Below are 16546 nucleotides of genomic sequence, written 5' to 3' on the forward strand. Positions count from 1 at the left end.
AGCACTGAAAAGGATAAAGTACACTTTTTAGCACCAACATGTTTTAGACAAAATGTGCATCTCAAACACACACTGTCATTAGGCTTATCATTTCAAATAAGTAAAAACTAACACAGCATCAATACACATCTGCAATACTGTAAAGAAAATTGCACTGCCGATAGTATCCATATTTTAGCATATTACCCTTTGTTAAATGTTAAATTCTGTATACTAGTGAAAAGCATACGATAAGTGCAAAACCCCCAAAAAATAAAAAAAATGACTGTATATGCAGTAAAGCATGGTGTACACACATATCAGACTATCCGTCGGACTTTCCGAACGAGCTACCTGCCCACAAACGGTACTTTTACGGCGGACTATGTGCTTTTCCGCCGTACTTTTGAAATGAACGGACTTGCCCACACACATGGAGGAAAGTACGTTCATTTTGAACGCGGCTCCAGGTAGCTGGGACCAGCGAAGGTATCGTCACTGGCCCCATCACCTGGTATGGAGTTAAAGGGGAAAAAATGGCTTGGGGGTCCCCCCATGTCCATATCAGACCCTTATCCGAGCACGCAGCCCGGCCGGTCAGGAAAGGGGGTGGGGACCAGCGAGCGCACCCCCCTCCTGCGACGTACCAGGCTGTGTGCCCTCAACATGGGGGGGTGCTTTGGGGGAGGGGGGGCCGCGTGGCCCCCCACCCCAAAGCACCTTGTCCCCATGTTGATGAGGACAAGGGCCTTATCCCGACAACCCTGGGCATTGGTTGTCGGGGTCTGCGGGCGGGGGGCTTACCGGCCCCCCACCCTATGTAAATGAGTATGGGGTACAATGTACCCCTACCCATTCACCTGTGAAAAAAACGTAAAAAAAACACAAAACACAAGGTTTAAAAATAATTTATTGCACTGCTCTGGGGGTCTTCCGTCTTGGGGGGTCTTCTCGCCGGACTCCTCCGCTATCTTCTGCTAGCTCTTTTACTAGCGGAGGAGCCCGGCTTTCTTCTTCGTTGCCGCCAGGGGATCTTCTTCTGACTTCGGGGGTCTTGTCCCCCTCTTCAGTTCTTCTTGCCGGGCCTCCGCGCCTTCTTCTAGCTCTTTTACAAGAGGTGGCCCGGTCTTCTATCGCCGATGCCGCTGTCGCCGCCTTCTCTTCTTCTCTTCTTGAGCTGTTGCCTTGTCGCTATCTCTGGTCACAATGACAGGCATGCAGCGTGCGGCGACTTATATAGGGACATCGCCGGATGATGTCCCTACCCATTATGATGTCACAGTCCCAGCATCCTCGCTCATCCCCACCCCCTTTCCTGAACGGCCGGGTAGCGTGCTCGGATAAGGGTCTGATATGGACCTAGAGGGGGACCCCCCCCCCGCCTTTTTTTTCGGTGTAGGGCTTCCCCTTTAACTCCATACCAGGTGATGGGGCCAACGACGCCTCCTTCGCTGGTCCCGGCTACCTGGAGCCGTGCTCAAAATGAACAGACTTTTCTCCGGGCGGGAAAAGTCCGTTCATTTCAAAAGTACGGCAGATTAGCACACACACGGCTGTATTGTCCACTGAAATGCGAGTCCGGAGGACATATTTAGGTGCAAAACTACTTTCTTAGCCTGCCGGACTTCTGGGTAAAAAAAGTCCGCCGGAGCCCACACACGGGGAGATTGTCCGGCAGACTTGAGTCCGCCGGACTTTTCCACCGGATTGTTTGATCGTGTGTACACAGCTTAATACTCACTGTGGAACCTAAGTGGTTAATTCTGCACATTGTGTAAAAAGGCTGTTTAATCCTCTCCTTCTTCCACTGTTGCCAATCCATCTCCTAATATATCAGAGCCTTGGAGGCACTTAGCACATGCTCAGTTTGGCGTGTATTGCTAGAGAGTTTTTTTTGGGGGGGTGCATGTGATCAGAACAGGGCCAATCAGCACTGGCAAGACAGAGGGTCAGGGGTCCTCATAGGACAGTAAGAGGAGAATAAAAACCCCTCCTACAAGCTTTAACCAGACACTGATAGAAGTCATAAGACAGATATAGTGTATACTGCTGATGAGAAAGGGTATCTAGAAGTTTATATTTACTAAAATAACTGCATTTCCATGTTCTTTGTACTGTGGAAAAGCAGATATAGTGAATGCAGGGTCTTATGTTTAGTAACACTTTAATTATTGTGCTTCTGCTGCACTGAAATGCAAGAAGTTTTGTCAGCTGTATTCTCTGTGAACCAAAGAATCCCCCCAAATCTTATAGAGATGAGAAGAGGGCAGGGGCGGACTGACCATTGGGCCACTCGGGCACTGCCCGAGGGCCCCGTGCCACTAGGGGGCCCCATCAGGGTTGCCAGCCTCAGTAAAACCAGGGAAAGTATGTAAAAATCTGTGTTTTTTACATCTGTCTCTGAAATGTCCCTTAACAACATCCTTTTGATCTAGAAATCCTTAGATTATAGCTGTCCCACCTCTCTAGTACCTTCCCAGTCAATAGAAACATGTCTGTGTATACTGTGTGATTGTATACTGTGTGTGTTTTTGTATACTGTGTGGCCCCATAATGTGTGATTGCCTGGGGGCCCCATAATCTCCTATTGCCCGGGGGCCCCATGAGTTGTCAGTCCGCCCCTGGAAGAGGGGGAGTTGTTCTAGAGTACAAATTTGGAACATGCAGCCTACGGTGACCAGGTTGTCCCTCCATAAATACAGAACTGCGAGTGAGTATTGTCACCATAGGGCAGAAAGTATGTTCCTGGCAGGATCACTGAGTAAAATTAAGAAAGACTAAAAACAAATGCAGCCACCACATTTAAGGACTGATATACTGGCAATCATTTTAGTTCTTGGGCTTGCATAAACTTAATTTTTTTTTTTTTTTAGAGAATACTATATAAAGCAATCTCAGTCACATTTTATTCTAAGTCATTGCATAGCATACATGACGACTTTAAAATAGAGGTTTACATTTTTTGTTTTTTTTATTCTTTAGAATGTAGAGTGACAAACTGTGAGAACTGTTTCAGCAGGAACTTTTGCACAAAGTGTAATGATGGCTTCTACTTACATAAAGGAGTTTGTTACTCCACTTGTCCAGAAGGATTTATTGCAGCAAATGGTACAATGGAATGCAGCTCCGGTAAGTGTAAACTTTTATAAAACTTGTGAATTGTGCATACAATTAACAAAAATCTCATTACCTTAGGATAGGATTATCTGTATATAAAACAGGACTGTCTGAGCTGGGTACACACTGTTTTTCTTCCATTTAATCAGTGGGTTGAACAAAAAAAAAACTCAGATTCCAGCATCTACACAAGCGATGTGGATGCAGGGATCTCCCCTGCTGCGCTATTGTATTCTGACAACGAGGACTCCCCCCTCCCCCAGACCAGTCAGACTACACTGATCATCATTGCAGCCATTGGCTGCAGCAGCTAATCCAATGCTGGTTTTCCAGCAGGATCGGTCAACAGAAGCCAGTCTATTGATCAGCTTCTGTTGAACAGGAAAGACTACACAGATCTAAATTTGTCCAGTTCCTGTCAAACCAGATGAATATATATATATATATTGTAGACATGTCACTGGAGAAGTGATCGAGGGGGTGTACATCTCACCTAGGTTGCTACACAGTGTGAGATGGTAAATCCAGGATGGATCAGTTTCTCAGCAGCGATATGCTGCTGAGTTGTTATTTAATTTTGCCGGGCCTGGGTTTATATGGAATGGCAGGTAGGTTTGGTAGAGGGACCTGTCATTCCACATCCCCCGATCCAGTTCTGGGTTTGGGATCAGGTGAGCTTGGATCCTAATTAGCCTGGGAAGCTAAAGGCTCTGTAGGGTCTGCAGGTGATTGCTTCTCAGCCAGGGAATGAACAATCTGTGTGTTGAAGGAAGCTGCAAGCACAGCCACTGCTGGAGCTAAAACTCACCCTGCGATATCCAGGCGAAAGACGCTGTGTTTGTAAGTGTCAGATAGGTGAGCAGAACCTGTTAGTAAGCGCCCAGCCGGGCTAGGACTTTTATTTTTGTTGTACTTAGAAAGCACGGTGTTGCTGTATATTTTGTTTGCTGGACTGTTTGTACCACGAATAAACGCCAAGATCTGCTTTATCAAATTCCAAGTCTGCTGTGAACTGTGTCCAAACACACCCTACCCCGGGAAGATCCCTTACAATTGGTGGAGAATGCGGGCAAAGTCGGTTGCTAGGGGCAACGGTGTGGACAGACTTGGCTACAGCTGCTTATGTCTTGGGTGAAAGCTGCAATGACACTCCAGGAACAGTCCAGCAACATGGAGGAGATGCTGAAGCAGTTTATGCAAGTGAGTTTGCAACAACAGCAACGACATGAACAGTCCATGGCTGCACAACAGCAGGCTCAGATAGAGGCCAATAGACGACATGAACAGTCCATGGCTGCACAACAACAACTTATTGAGCACCTGATAGCAAATCGAGAGGCGCCTGTGGTGATGGGAGCCGCTCCAGAGATTTTTTCTGGGAGAAGGACTGTGCAGAAAGCGCTGCAAAAGATGACTGCTGAGGACGATGTTGAGGCCTATCTAACAGTATTTGAGCGCGTGGCTGAGCGAGAGAAGTTACCAGCCGCTGAGTGGGCAGAGGTAATTGCGCCCTATTTAACAGGTGAACCTCAAAAGGCCTACTATGACCTCAGTGAGCAAGAGGTTAAGGACTATACTCGGCTAAAAGAGGAGATGCTTGCCCGACTAGGAGTTACTACTGCAGTCCGTGCCCGGAGGGTACGCAACTGGAGCTACAGTCTGGACAAATCAGCGAGGTCCCAGATGTATGACCTAATCCATTTGGCAAGAAAGTGGTTGGAGCCAGACACTTCTACTCCTGCACAAATCCTAGAGAAGGTCGTGATGGATCGCTACCTCCGAGCCCTTCCTACTGACTTGCAACGCTGGGTGGGACAAGGTGATCCTAAGAATGCAAACGAACTTGTCAACCTTGTGGAGAGGTTCCAGGCGACTGAGGACTACCTCCGTGATGTTCCTGCAGCATCTTCACCTCCCCGGAGCGCCAGATCTGTGCCGTCAGCTGGTAAGAGACTTCCATCTATTGGGGGAGTGTGGAGGGGTGCTGATGGGGGGAAAAGGGCTCAAGTGGTGTCTCAGGGACAAAAGACTGTTGATGGTCCCGGGTGGCTAAGGGGCTCTGAAAAGGACTCCTTGCCAAAGAGACCAGGCCCTATCCAGTGTTGGAGATGCCATGAGGCGGGACACGTGTCGGCCCATTGCCCTCTTACCTCTGAACCCATGGAATGTGACGCTAGCCGGCGTCAGTCGCTATTTGCGGAACCATCTTGTGCTGCAGTTCCTGGACTAGAGACTGAACCGCAAATCTGCGATATTACAATCAATGACTTTCCTGTTAAAGCGTTAATGGACTCAGGAAGCCTTGTAACCTTGGTGCATGCTAGCCTGGTGACTGGGGACTTAGAGTCTAAAAAGCATATGAGTGTTGTGTGCATACATGGTGATACAAAAGTGTACCCTATAGTGCTGGCTAAAGTCGGGACTGAACAAGGCACCGTACAATATGAAGTGGGTGTGGTTAAAAACCTCATGCATAATGTAATATTGGGGCGCGATTTTCCATTATTCTGGGCTCTCTGGGAAAAAAGAAAAATCCCCAAAAGGAGTGAGGATACCTCTAAGGGGGTTGCCTTGTCCACTGTGAATGATAAAAGTATGCAGGATGAAAATGATTGTTTTCCTTTACAGGTCCTGGCTGGGGAGGAGGAGGCTCCTCCCACTGAGCAAAATATACTAGACTTAGAGGTGTCTAGAGATAATTTTGGGGCTGCACAATTACAGGACCCCACTCTCAAAAATGCGAGAGAGCAGGTTGCTGTAATGAATGGGGTACCTCAGGAACCAGATGCTGAAAAAAGATTTCCACATTTTTCGGTGACTAATGATCTTTTCTATAGGGTTAATAAGGTTAAGGATGAGATTGTGGAACAGCTTCTGGTACCTAAGCCGTACCGGCGTCAGGTGCTTGACATGGCACATAACCATGTTCTTGGGGGACACTTGGGGACTGACAAAACGCGAGAGAGGGTTCTCCAGAGGTTTTTTTGGCCGGCCATATATGATGACATTAAAAAATACTGTGAGTCGTGCCCCACATGTCAGGTTAGTGCCCCAGTGTCACATTTTCGCAGTCCTTTGGTTTCGCTCCCTATTATAGAGGTGCCTTTTGAGCGTATTGCCATGGATTTAGTGGGTCCCATTGTAAAGTCAGCTAGAGGACACCAGTATATTTTGGTAGTCCTGGATTATGCGACCCGCTATCCTGAGGCTGTACCCTTAAGAAACACTGCATCTAAAACAATTGCACGTGAGTTGTTTTATATGTTCTCTAGGACTGGGATCCCCAAAGAAATCCTAACTGACCAAGGTACGCCATTTATGTCGAAAGTAATGAAGGAATTATGCAGACTATTTAAAATCTCACACATCCGTACCTCTGTGTACCACCCCCAGACGGACGGATTGGTGGAGAGATTTAATAAAACTTTGAAACATATGTTGAAGAAAGTGGTGGCAAAAGATGGTCGTGACTGGGATCATTTATTACCCTACCTCATGTTTGCTATTAGGGAGGTGCCCCAAGCGTCCACAGGGTTCTCACCATTCGAGTTGGTCTATGGTCATTACCCTAGGGGTCTACTAGACATTGCAAAAGAGACATGGGAGAATGAGTCCACCCCATACAAGAGTGTTATTGAGCATGTAGCACAAATGCAGGACCGTATAGCCACTGTAATGCCCCTGGTAAGGGAACACCTCCAGAGAGCTCAAGAGGCCCAAAGTAGAATTTACAACCGGTCCGCAAGAATCAGGACATTCAACCCAGGCGATAGGGTCCTTATACTAGTCCCCACTGTTGAGAGTAAATTCTTGGCGAAGTGGCAAGGTCCTTATGAAATTGTTGAAAAGATCAGTGAGGTGAACTACAAGGTGCACCAACCAGGTAGAAGGAAGCCTTTCCAAGTTTATCACATAAACTTGATCAAGCCCTGGAAAGACAGGGAATCCTTGGGGGCGACAAATACTGTTAATAATTTGTCACAACCAATCCCTCCAGTCAAGGTAGGTGATACTCTATCAGTGTCACAGAAACAGGAGGCTCAGGAATTTCTACAGAAAAACAAAAACAAGTTCTCTGACCTCCCAGGGCGTACACACCTCATCCATCATCACATTGAAACTGAGCCTAGAAGCAGAGTAAACCTTAAGCCCTATAGGATACCCGAGGCACGTAGGGAAGCCCTATCTGCCGAGGTAAAACGTATGCTTGCTCTGGGGGTAATTGAGGTGTCACAGAGTGAATGGTCCAGCCCAATTGTGCTAATCCCAAAGCCCAATGGAACTTGGAGGTTCTGTAACGATTTCAGAAAGTTGAATGAGATCTCCAAGTTCGATGCGTATCCTATGCCCAGGGTAGATGAGTTGATTGAGAAGTTGGGTAACGCCAGGTACATAACCACCCTCGATCTCACAAAGGGCTATTGGCAGATTCCACTTTCTGACGAGGCTAAAGAGAAAACTGCTTTCTCCACCCCTGATGGGCTATTCCAGTATGTAGTGATGCCGTTCGGGTTACATGGAGCGCCTGCAACTTTCCAGAGGTTGATGGACTTGATTCTGCGACCACATCGTGATTACTCAGCCGCCTACCTCGATGATGTGGTCATTTTTAGCCCTGATTGGGAAAGTCACCTCTGTAAGGTACAGGCCGTGTTGGATGCCATAAGTGATGCAGGGTTGACCATAAATGCCGAGAAGTGTGCTCTAGCCCTAGAAGAGGCCAAATATCTGGGCTACATTGTTGGAAGAGGATTGGTTAGGCCACAGCTAAATAAAATTGAGGCAATACAGAATTGGCCTAGACCCCTGACAAGGAAACAGGTTAGAGCTTTCCTGGGTATTACGGGTTATTACCGTAGATTTGTGCCGAACTTTGCCTCAGTTGCTGCTCCGCTAACTGACTTGACAAAGGGCGGAAAGACAGCAATGGTCACGTGGACCCCAGAGGCCGAGGAGGCTTTCCAAAGCCTTAAGTCTGCCTTGTGCCAACCACCTGTGTTAGTCACCCCCGATTTCAGGCGAGAATTTCTGGTCCAGACAGATGCCTCTAGCACAGGCTTAGGTGCAGTACTCTCACAAGTAGTGAATGGTGAGGAGCATCCGGTGACGTACTTGAGTAGAAAACTAACCCCGGCCGAGAAAAATTATGCCATTGTGGAGCGAGAATGTTTGGCAGTGAAGTGGGCCCTAGAATCTTTAAAGTATTACTTGCTAGGCAGGAAATTCAAGTTGGTGACAGACCATGCCCCCCTAACATGGATGAAGTTAAACAAGGAGAGAAATGCAAGAGTGACTAGATGGTTTCTCTCCCTACAAAACTTTAATTTCACTGTGGAACACAGGCCAGGGAAATTACAGGCAAATGCTGACGCATTGTCAAGGGTAAGTTGTCTGTGGGGACAAAAGGCTCAGCCCTCCGGTCTGAAAAAGAGGGGGGGGATATGTAGACATGTCACTGGAGAAGTGATCGAGGGGGTGTACATCTCACCTAGGTTGCTACACAGTGTGAGATGGTAAATCCAGGATGGATCAGTTTCTCAGCAGCGATATGCTGCTGAGTTGTTATTTAATTTTGCCGGGCCTGGGTTTATATGGAATGGCAGGTAGGTTTGGTAGAGGGACCTGTCATTCCACATCCCCCGATCCAGTTCTGGGTTTGGGATCAGGTGAGCTTGGATCCTAATTAGCCTGGGAAGCTAAAGGCTCTGTAGGGTCTGCAGGTGATTGCTTCTCAGCCAGGGAATGAACAATCTGTGTGTTGAAGGAAGCTGCAAGCACAGCCACTGCTGGAGCTAAAACTCACCCTGCGATATCCAGGCGAAAGACGCTGTGTTTGTAAGTGTCAGATAGGTGAGCAGAACCTGTTAGTAAGCGCCCAGCCGGGCTAGGACTTTTATTTTTGTTGTACTTAGAAAGCACGGTGTTGCTGTATATTTTGTTTGCTGGACTGTTTGTACCACGAATAAACGCCAAGATCTGCTTTATCAAATTCCAAGTCTGCTGTGAACTGTGTCCAAACACACCCTACCCCGGGAAGATCCCTTACAATATATACTGTATATACAGTATATGTGTGTACCCAGCATTAAAGCCTAAAGCTGACCATACATTAAGAAATTTTCTTTCCTTCAATCATGGGTTAAAAGAAAGAAAATTGCTTGATTCTCCTATCAACACATTCAGAAATTAATAGGCTTTCATCAAACCGCTCTGAATTGCATGTGAATTGCACAGGAATGTGGTGGGGTTCCAGTGAGATTCATATGCAGTTCATATTGTGAACTGAGGCTAAGGATCACCTGGAACTCAGAGTAAGTGCTCTAGAGCCTGGGGAACAGACAAGTCATGTCTGTGAGAGCTGTAAAATTGTATGTGAAGACTGACAAGCATTAGGCTTACTAAGCCTGAGATGAACCACTTCACAGGAAACGTCAAGGCAGCCCCCAGGCGTGGTATTTGATGGAGTTTTTCATTTTTAATGTTTCTAAAACCACTGATCCTTCCAGACTGACTTTTTAAATATTATTTGCTACATATCCTTCATGTCAGTATCCAGTCCCTCATGCCTTTTGTTTGACAATCCTCTGCCTATTAGCTCAGAAAAGGGCCAGAACTTATTTTTGGAATTCAACTCCCATTGAGTTCAATGTGGTTCTGATTCAGCACCCAAACTTTATTCATGTTCACTGAATCCTGCTCAAACTGATCCCAGGTGTGATGGGCTTGTCATTACTACTCTGATCCCCCTTATCTGCTTCATATGCACACATATGCATGATTGCGTAATAATCAAATGCAAGAACATTTTTTTGTGTGTGTAGGTACATTTATCTCCTAAAACTGAGATAAACTGGGTCCCAATATACCTTTTGTACATTTTCAATTAAAGCAATAAAAACCGTCACTGGTGTATCATGATACAATGTAAAGCTCTCTCCTAACAAATGTGTTACTCCAAGATTTACAGCAAGGGTGTCCGACCTTTTGACTTTCCTGGGCCACATTGGAAGAAGAAGAATTGTTTTGGGCCACACATAAAATACACTAACAATAAGGATAGCTGATGAGCAGAAAAAGTCAGGCAGATCACAAGTCAACACTCACTGATATAGATGCTGTACCTATCTGAGCAATAAAACTTCATTTTTGTTTGTCAGAATTTTTATTATAAAAGTAAAAGTGGGCAACATAAAACTAGTGAGATATCTGACACTGTTTTTACGAAACTAAAACATCAATATCTGGTTCAATAGATGTGGTAGCAATTCTCAATGAATTCTCAATGTGCTCATCAGATATTTTGGTTCTAATTTTGCCCTTCATGTGCTTTATCCTTGAAAATAGTTGCTCACAAATATAGGTGCTGCCGAAAACTGAAGACGTAACCTTGTCTCCAAAGCTCTTAATGCAAGCTATAAACGAACCTGCCTCTTGAAGTGCGCTACTGTTGTAGAATAAGGCCTCTAAGCAGACCTGTCTGTGGTGGCAGTGTGTGTTGCAGACGCCTATTCTAAAATCATAATTGGTATTGCTAAATTGATGGAAGTTTTGACACTTCACAAACGTCAGTGGTGGCGGTTAAAGGCTACATTTTTTTATTAGCCCAGTGACAATCGCTCTCAGGCTGCTGGCACCTAGATGGCACCTTTAACAAGGGGACCCCCAGATCCTGCCCCCCCCCCTGTTTGAACCCGTTTGAACATTGTACCCGTACCATTTCACAAAAAAAAGTGTAAAATGTAAAAAAAAAAACATAAGACACACTTTGGGACAAGTCCTTTATTAAAAAATAAAAATGTCCCACGAAGTCCATTCATCATTCACCAACAGACTAAAAAAAAACCCGCACACTGCCACCGATTTGCCTCCATGGGAGGCACCCGCCATAATGACTATCCTCTCAGGTGACAGTCCTTTTATAACTGAGGGCGGGGCCATGCAAGTCCCCATGCATCAGAGGGAGTCGGGGTCAGCCGGGTACATCACAGTGTGGCCCCGCCCTCAGTTATAAAAGAACTGTCACCTGAGAGGAAAGTCATTAGGGCGGGTGCATTCCATGGAGGCAGATTGGTGACGATGTGCAGGGTTTTTTTTTTTGTTCCGTCAGCGGAGCGAGAGAAGAAAATAAATGGACTTTGTGGGACATTTTTATTTTTTTATTTTTTAATAAAGGACTTGTCCCAAAGTGTGTCTTGTGGTTTTTAAAAAAATGTGACACTTTTTTTGTGAAATGGTTCGCGTACAATGTACCCATTACCATTTCTAACAGGGGGGTGGGATCTGGGGGTCCCCTTGTTAAAGGGGGCTTCCAGATTCCAATAAGCATGGGGACATGGGAAAAATATGCTTTGGGGGCTACCCCAAAGCACCCTCCCCATGTTGAAGGCATGTGGCCTGGTACGGTTCATGAGGGAGGGCACTCTCTCATCCACCCCTCTTTTCCTGCTGCCTGCCAGGTTGCGTGCTCGGACAAGGGTCTGGTATGGATTTTTGGTGGGACTCCATTTTTTTAAAACAATTGGCACGGGGTTCCCCTTAAAATCTATACCAGATCAGATCTGGTATGGATTTTGAGGGGGACCCCTCACCATTTAAAAAAAAAGGCGCAGGGTTCCCCTTAATATCCATACCAGATCTGAGGTGCTGTTGGAATCCTCCTATTCCCTCAAAACACTTTTCAAGTTCTTCATCCACCCCCCTCTCTGTCCCTCTCCTCATTTAAAGCTCACTGTATTCGTCTATTTTCTCCAGTTTCATTGAGAATTGTTGTGAGAATTGCTGTGATCTATCGGCCTCCTGGACCAGTATCAAGCTTCCTTGACGACTTCTCTGCCTGGCTACCCTACTTTCTCTCTTCTGAAATCCCAGCAATCATTTTTTGGTGACTTCAACATCCCTGTTAATCTTAAAACTCCCGCCACTTCTTAATTTCTGAACCTAACCTTCTCTTTTGACCTGAAACAACTACATATTCTCCTACCTATGCACTCCACGCAACCTCTCCAACATTCCTTTTCCTCTTTCTGATCACCACCTTATTAGTTTCACTCTCTCATTGTCTCTCATTGTACTTCTCCTCCTTGCCTTCCAACTACCAAACAATTACCCGTAGAAACCTTCATCATCTTAACCCTTCTCTTCTTTTTTCTGCTACAGATTGTCTCTATGCCAAAATCTCATCTTTGTGCTACCCCAACCTGGCCACTTCTGTCTACAACAGTTCACTGTCATCCACCCTGGATATCTTGGCCCCCCTCACTACACACTGAATCAGGCCCCGATCGCTACAACCCTGGCAGACAGACATTATCAAAAGCCTCAAAAAACAGAGCCGTGCTCTTGAGCATCTGTGGCGTAAGACAAAGTTACAGCAAGATTTCAGCCAATATAAATCTGCCCTCGAAAAATATCATTCCTTTCTCCACACTGCCAAACAGACTTACTTTATCATGCTCATTAACACCCTCTCTGACTGTAAACCTGATCTTATTTTCAATAAAATCTTGAACACCCTCTCACGCAGTCCCCATCAACTCTTTTCTACCTTTTAATGCTCTACTTTGTCCGCCATTACCTCCACCCACTAACTTACTCAATGCCCAGGAGATTGCTAATCACTTGAGACAATTTGTCTCGAGATCTCCTCCACTCATACAGATATCTCCCTCACTTTACACTCTTTGTCCTCCCTGTACAATCAAATCTCTTGTTTAACTCAACTACTACAGACAAAGTTAATAAACTTTTTTCTAATGCCCACCTAACCTCCTGCCTGCTGGACCCCATTCCTTCTCAAATACTACGGTAATTTTTCTGTCAAGATCAATGGCACAACTATCAGTCCGTCCCCACATGCCAGGGTACTAGGGGTAGCCCTAGACTCTGAACTGTCCCTTCAGGCCCACATCCAATTACTGTCCAAATAATGCTGCCTTAACCTCCACAACATCTCTAGAATACTCCCCTTTTAACCAATGCCACCACCAAGCTTCTAACAATAACTTACAAAGTCGTCCACAACTCTGCCCCCAGCTACATCACTAACCTAGACCCAAAATACCAACCAAGCCCCTCTCTTTGGTCCTCCCAAGACCTCCTGCTCCCTAGCTTATAAAAGTCCAGTACAGAGACACTGTCAACTTTTTTTATCTGGCTGCATGTGTTCTCTAAGTGTAAATGCAATTTTAGAAAAGAAATCCAAAAAATAAATAAATTTTTTTAAGTAAGTTTAGGATTTTGTGTTGGGCCGCATTGATAGTTGTCTTGGGCTGCAGGTTGGACACCCCTGATTTACAGTGTTTCTCTCACTTCTGACTGAGTAGTTTGAGGGCTGTCAGGATGCAGCTAGCAATCGTGTAAATTAGGAAAATAAAGTTTAAAAGGGAAACTCATTAGCTCTGAGTACCTGACAGAACCAGCATGAGTAGTCAGTTCAAACTGAACAGAAAATATGTGCCCATGACAAACAACTTGGCTTTGCTGGGCAGTATTGTGTAGCTTCATTCCATTTCAACTCCTACACAGTCTGAGATAACAGGGATCAAAGGCCAGTATTCCTGTATTAACACTGTAATTGTACAGTGGGTAAAGTTCCTTTAGTGAATGTGTGGTTTCTGAATCCCTGATCTTGTTTCAGAGATGTATAATTTATTTTCTGGATTGAAAAAAAAAAAAAAAAAAAAGATAGATTATTAAAAAGAATAAACTGATAACTATAAAGGTGCCCCATATCAGATAGAGAAGGTTCACACATTTTTTTGGTGGTGGTGTATAATGCAGGGTTTATAGATATGCCATTCTGAAATATAATTGAAATGGAAAAAATGTTTAACAACTTCCCTTATTGTTTTGTTATGGTACAGGGGCATTTTTTGATAGTCATGTGGGAGCTGATGAAAATCTAAAATTGCTGTTTGCAGACAGCTTTTACACTAACAAAACTGTTATCAGTCACGGTTAGCATCTACTGCCTGGATTAAACTTCTTTCCCTGGACGTCACAAGCATGTAAATCCTGGAGCTAGATGCTCTGCTCTGTGTAAACAAAGGTCTTAGCCCTTGTACACACGGTCGGACATTCCGACGGAAAAAGTCAGATCGGACCATGTTATCGGATAATCCGACCATGTGTGGGCTTCATCTGACTTTTTCCGTCGGAATGTCCAAACCAACAGAGAGCTGGATATAAAAATTTTCTGACAACATGATCCGATCGTACTTTGTCCGATTGTTTGTAGAGAATTCCGATTGGACAAAGTGCCACATCGTAACTAAATAAAGTCATCCCGTTACAAATGATCGGATTTTCCGACAACTTTGTCCGACCATGTGTATGCAACACCAGTTTCGGACAAAATCCGTCAGACAAAATCCGGAATGTCCAACTGTGTGTACAAGGGGTTACACTATCATACCCATGCTGCAACCTTTAACTTTGCCAAGTGATGACTGGAGGAAAGGAGGCTGAGGATATAATTCCTTCTGCCTGCTGTAGGATGATCATTTTACTGTAGAATTCTGCATGTCAACCAAGGCAAGATCGCTTTACTGAAGTTCAAGGACTGTTCTTATGGCTACAAGTTTTTTTAAGCATTATACTGTTAAACTCTACATTTTCACATTTCAGGAATTTATCCATGCAGACTTGTGACATTACTGATAGGACCACTTTAAGTTCCATGTTAACCTTAGGCCCTGACATACTGTTTTGTTGCTTTGATCTCAATACAAAGAAAAATGGCAGCTTAAAAATGTAGCAAAAATTTCTGTGTGCGTCTTTATGAGGTTTTAGGTTTCCTCTGTTGTATTTCAGAACAATGTGAAATGAGCGAGTGGGGATCTTGGAGTCATTGCTCTCGTCCAGCAAAACAGTGCTGGAAAAAAAAAGGAACGCAAGTGAGAAGTCGGAAAGTTCTAAAAGCACCGCTGGGGGAAGCATCCCTTTGCCCTGTTAATAAAGAAAGGAGGAAATGCACAGTGCTCCAAACCCCCTGCCCAAAAGGTTTGTATGCGATCTTACTAAAAACAAAAGTTTACAATAGTTCTTCTTCATAGGTCTCCTGGTTGTTTTTTCCTAGGTGACACATGTTTAAAATGGAACTTGGAGGTGTAATTGCAAAGATACGCTGGTCACAAACTGTGCAATACCCACAGGCAGTTCAATCTGTTTAGCACAGTTTGAAAAGCTTTTTTTTAAAAAGAAAAAAAAGAAAAACACAAAAACCTCAACAAAAATTGTTGACCATACTGGACTTTTTAGGCATAGATATATAATATATATATATATATATATATATATATATATATAGAGAGAGAGAGAGAGAGAGAGAGAGAGAGAGAGAGAGAGAGAGAGAGAGAGAGAGAGAGAGAGAGAAAGCAGGGGAGGGAAAAAGAATAATAATTTAAAACAATTTTTATTTTTCTAAAAAGAGAAAAAACACACCAAATCTCAATATTTCTTGTTCTGTCTAGTATGTTAGAGTTATATCAAAATCTGTATATATTCCTATACATATTCAACATATATTAACATATATATTAACATTTTTCTAAAAATAGAAAAAGTATATCATATCTATTTTTAGAAAAATGTTAAGCTCCTGAGGAAGCGTTATGATGAACGTGAAACATGTAGAGTGTCAAAATATCTTTGATCTGTTCTTCAATTGTTATCCTGTGTATGCAAAGTGGTTTCTGTATTAAGTGTCAATTTTTCCTTAATGCTAATTCCTATGATTGAATATGTATAGGAATATATACAGATTTTTATATACCTCTAACATACTAGACAGGATAAGAAATATTGAGATTTGGTGTGTTGTTTCTCTTTTTTTTTAGAAAAATAAAAAAAAATTAAATTATTATTCTTTTTCCCTCCCCTCCTTTTTCTCTTTATATATATATATATATATATATATATATATGCCTAAAAAGTGCAGTATGGTCAACAATTTTTGTTGAGTTTTCTGTGTTTTTCTTTTTTTTTGTTTTAAAAAAAAAGTCTATTATCGGGACGTGGCATGTGTATTTTTCTGTAGTGTATCCCCAGGACCACCCTGTGGCAGATACACACCAAATTTAATTTAACAGTCTTAAAAGCTGCACAATGCATAGTAGACAAGTCTCTGATCCAGAATCCTATGCTGATCAATCAGATTTTCCAGGATGCTTGAAAACCACTTGTCACAGATATTATACCATTAACGTTTCCTATCAAAAAGCACATAGGCAGAAAATCAAACACTGCATAAACTGCAAGCAACAGTTATCATAATGGATAGCTGTTTAGTAAGGGCGGATTTTGTAATGTCCTAAGACAAAAAGCAGTGTGGTGGTCAAATAACAGAACAAAAAAATATGGAAGACCCATCAAGGTGTTTTCAAACTTTAGTTTTGAGCAGGGTGTTGAAGGGGTGGAACCATTTTTATTGCTGTCTGTGTCTCCATTATAA

The 16546-nt window shown here is 43.9% G+C and overlaps 1 protein-coding gene across 2 annotated transcripts in view; it reads left to right on the forward strand.

The window, feature by feature from the left end:
• Positions 1–16546, forward strand: part of RSPO1 (R-spondin 1) — a 206654-nt gene that overhangs the window by 163280 nt on the left and 26828 nt on the right. For both annotated transcript variants that reach the window (XM_077481802.1, XM_077481803.1), the window contains exons 4-5: positions 2962–3108; positions 14908–15096. In XM_077481802.1, coding sequence (XP_077337928.1) covers positions 2962–3108; positions 14908–15096 — 336 coding nt within the window. The remainder of the gene's footprint in view (positions 1–2961; positions 3109–14907; positions 15097–16546) is intronic.

Source organism: Lithobates pipiens, unplaced genomic scaffold (assembly GCF_037356315.1).
Source record: "Lithobates pipiens isolate NorthernLeopardFrog02 unplaced genomic scaffold, aLitPip1_a1.2 Scaffold_16, whole genome shotgun sequence".
Lineage (NCBI taxonomy): Eukaryota > Metazoa > Chordata > Amphibia > Anura > Ranidae > Lithobates > Lithobates pipiens.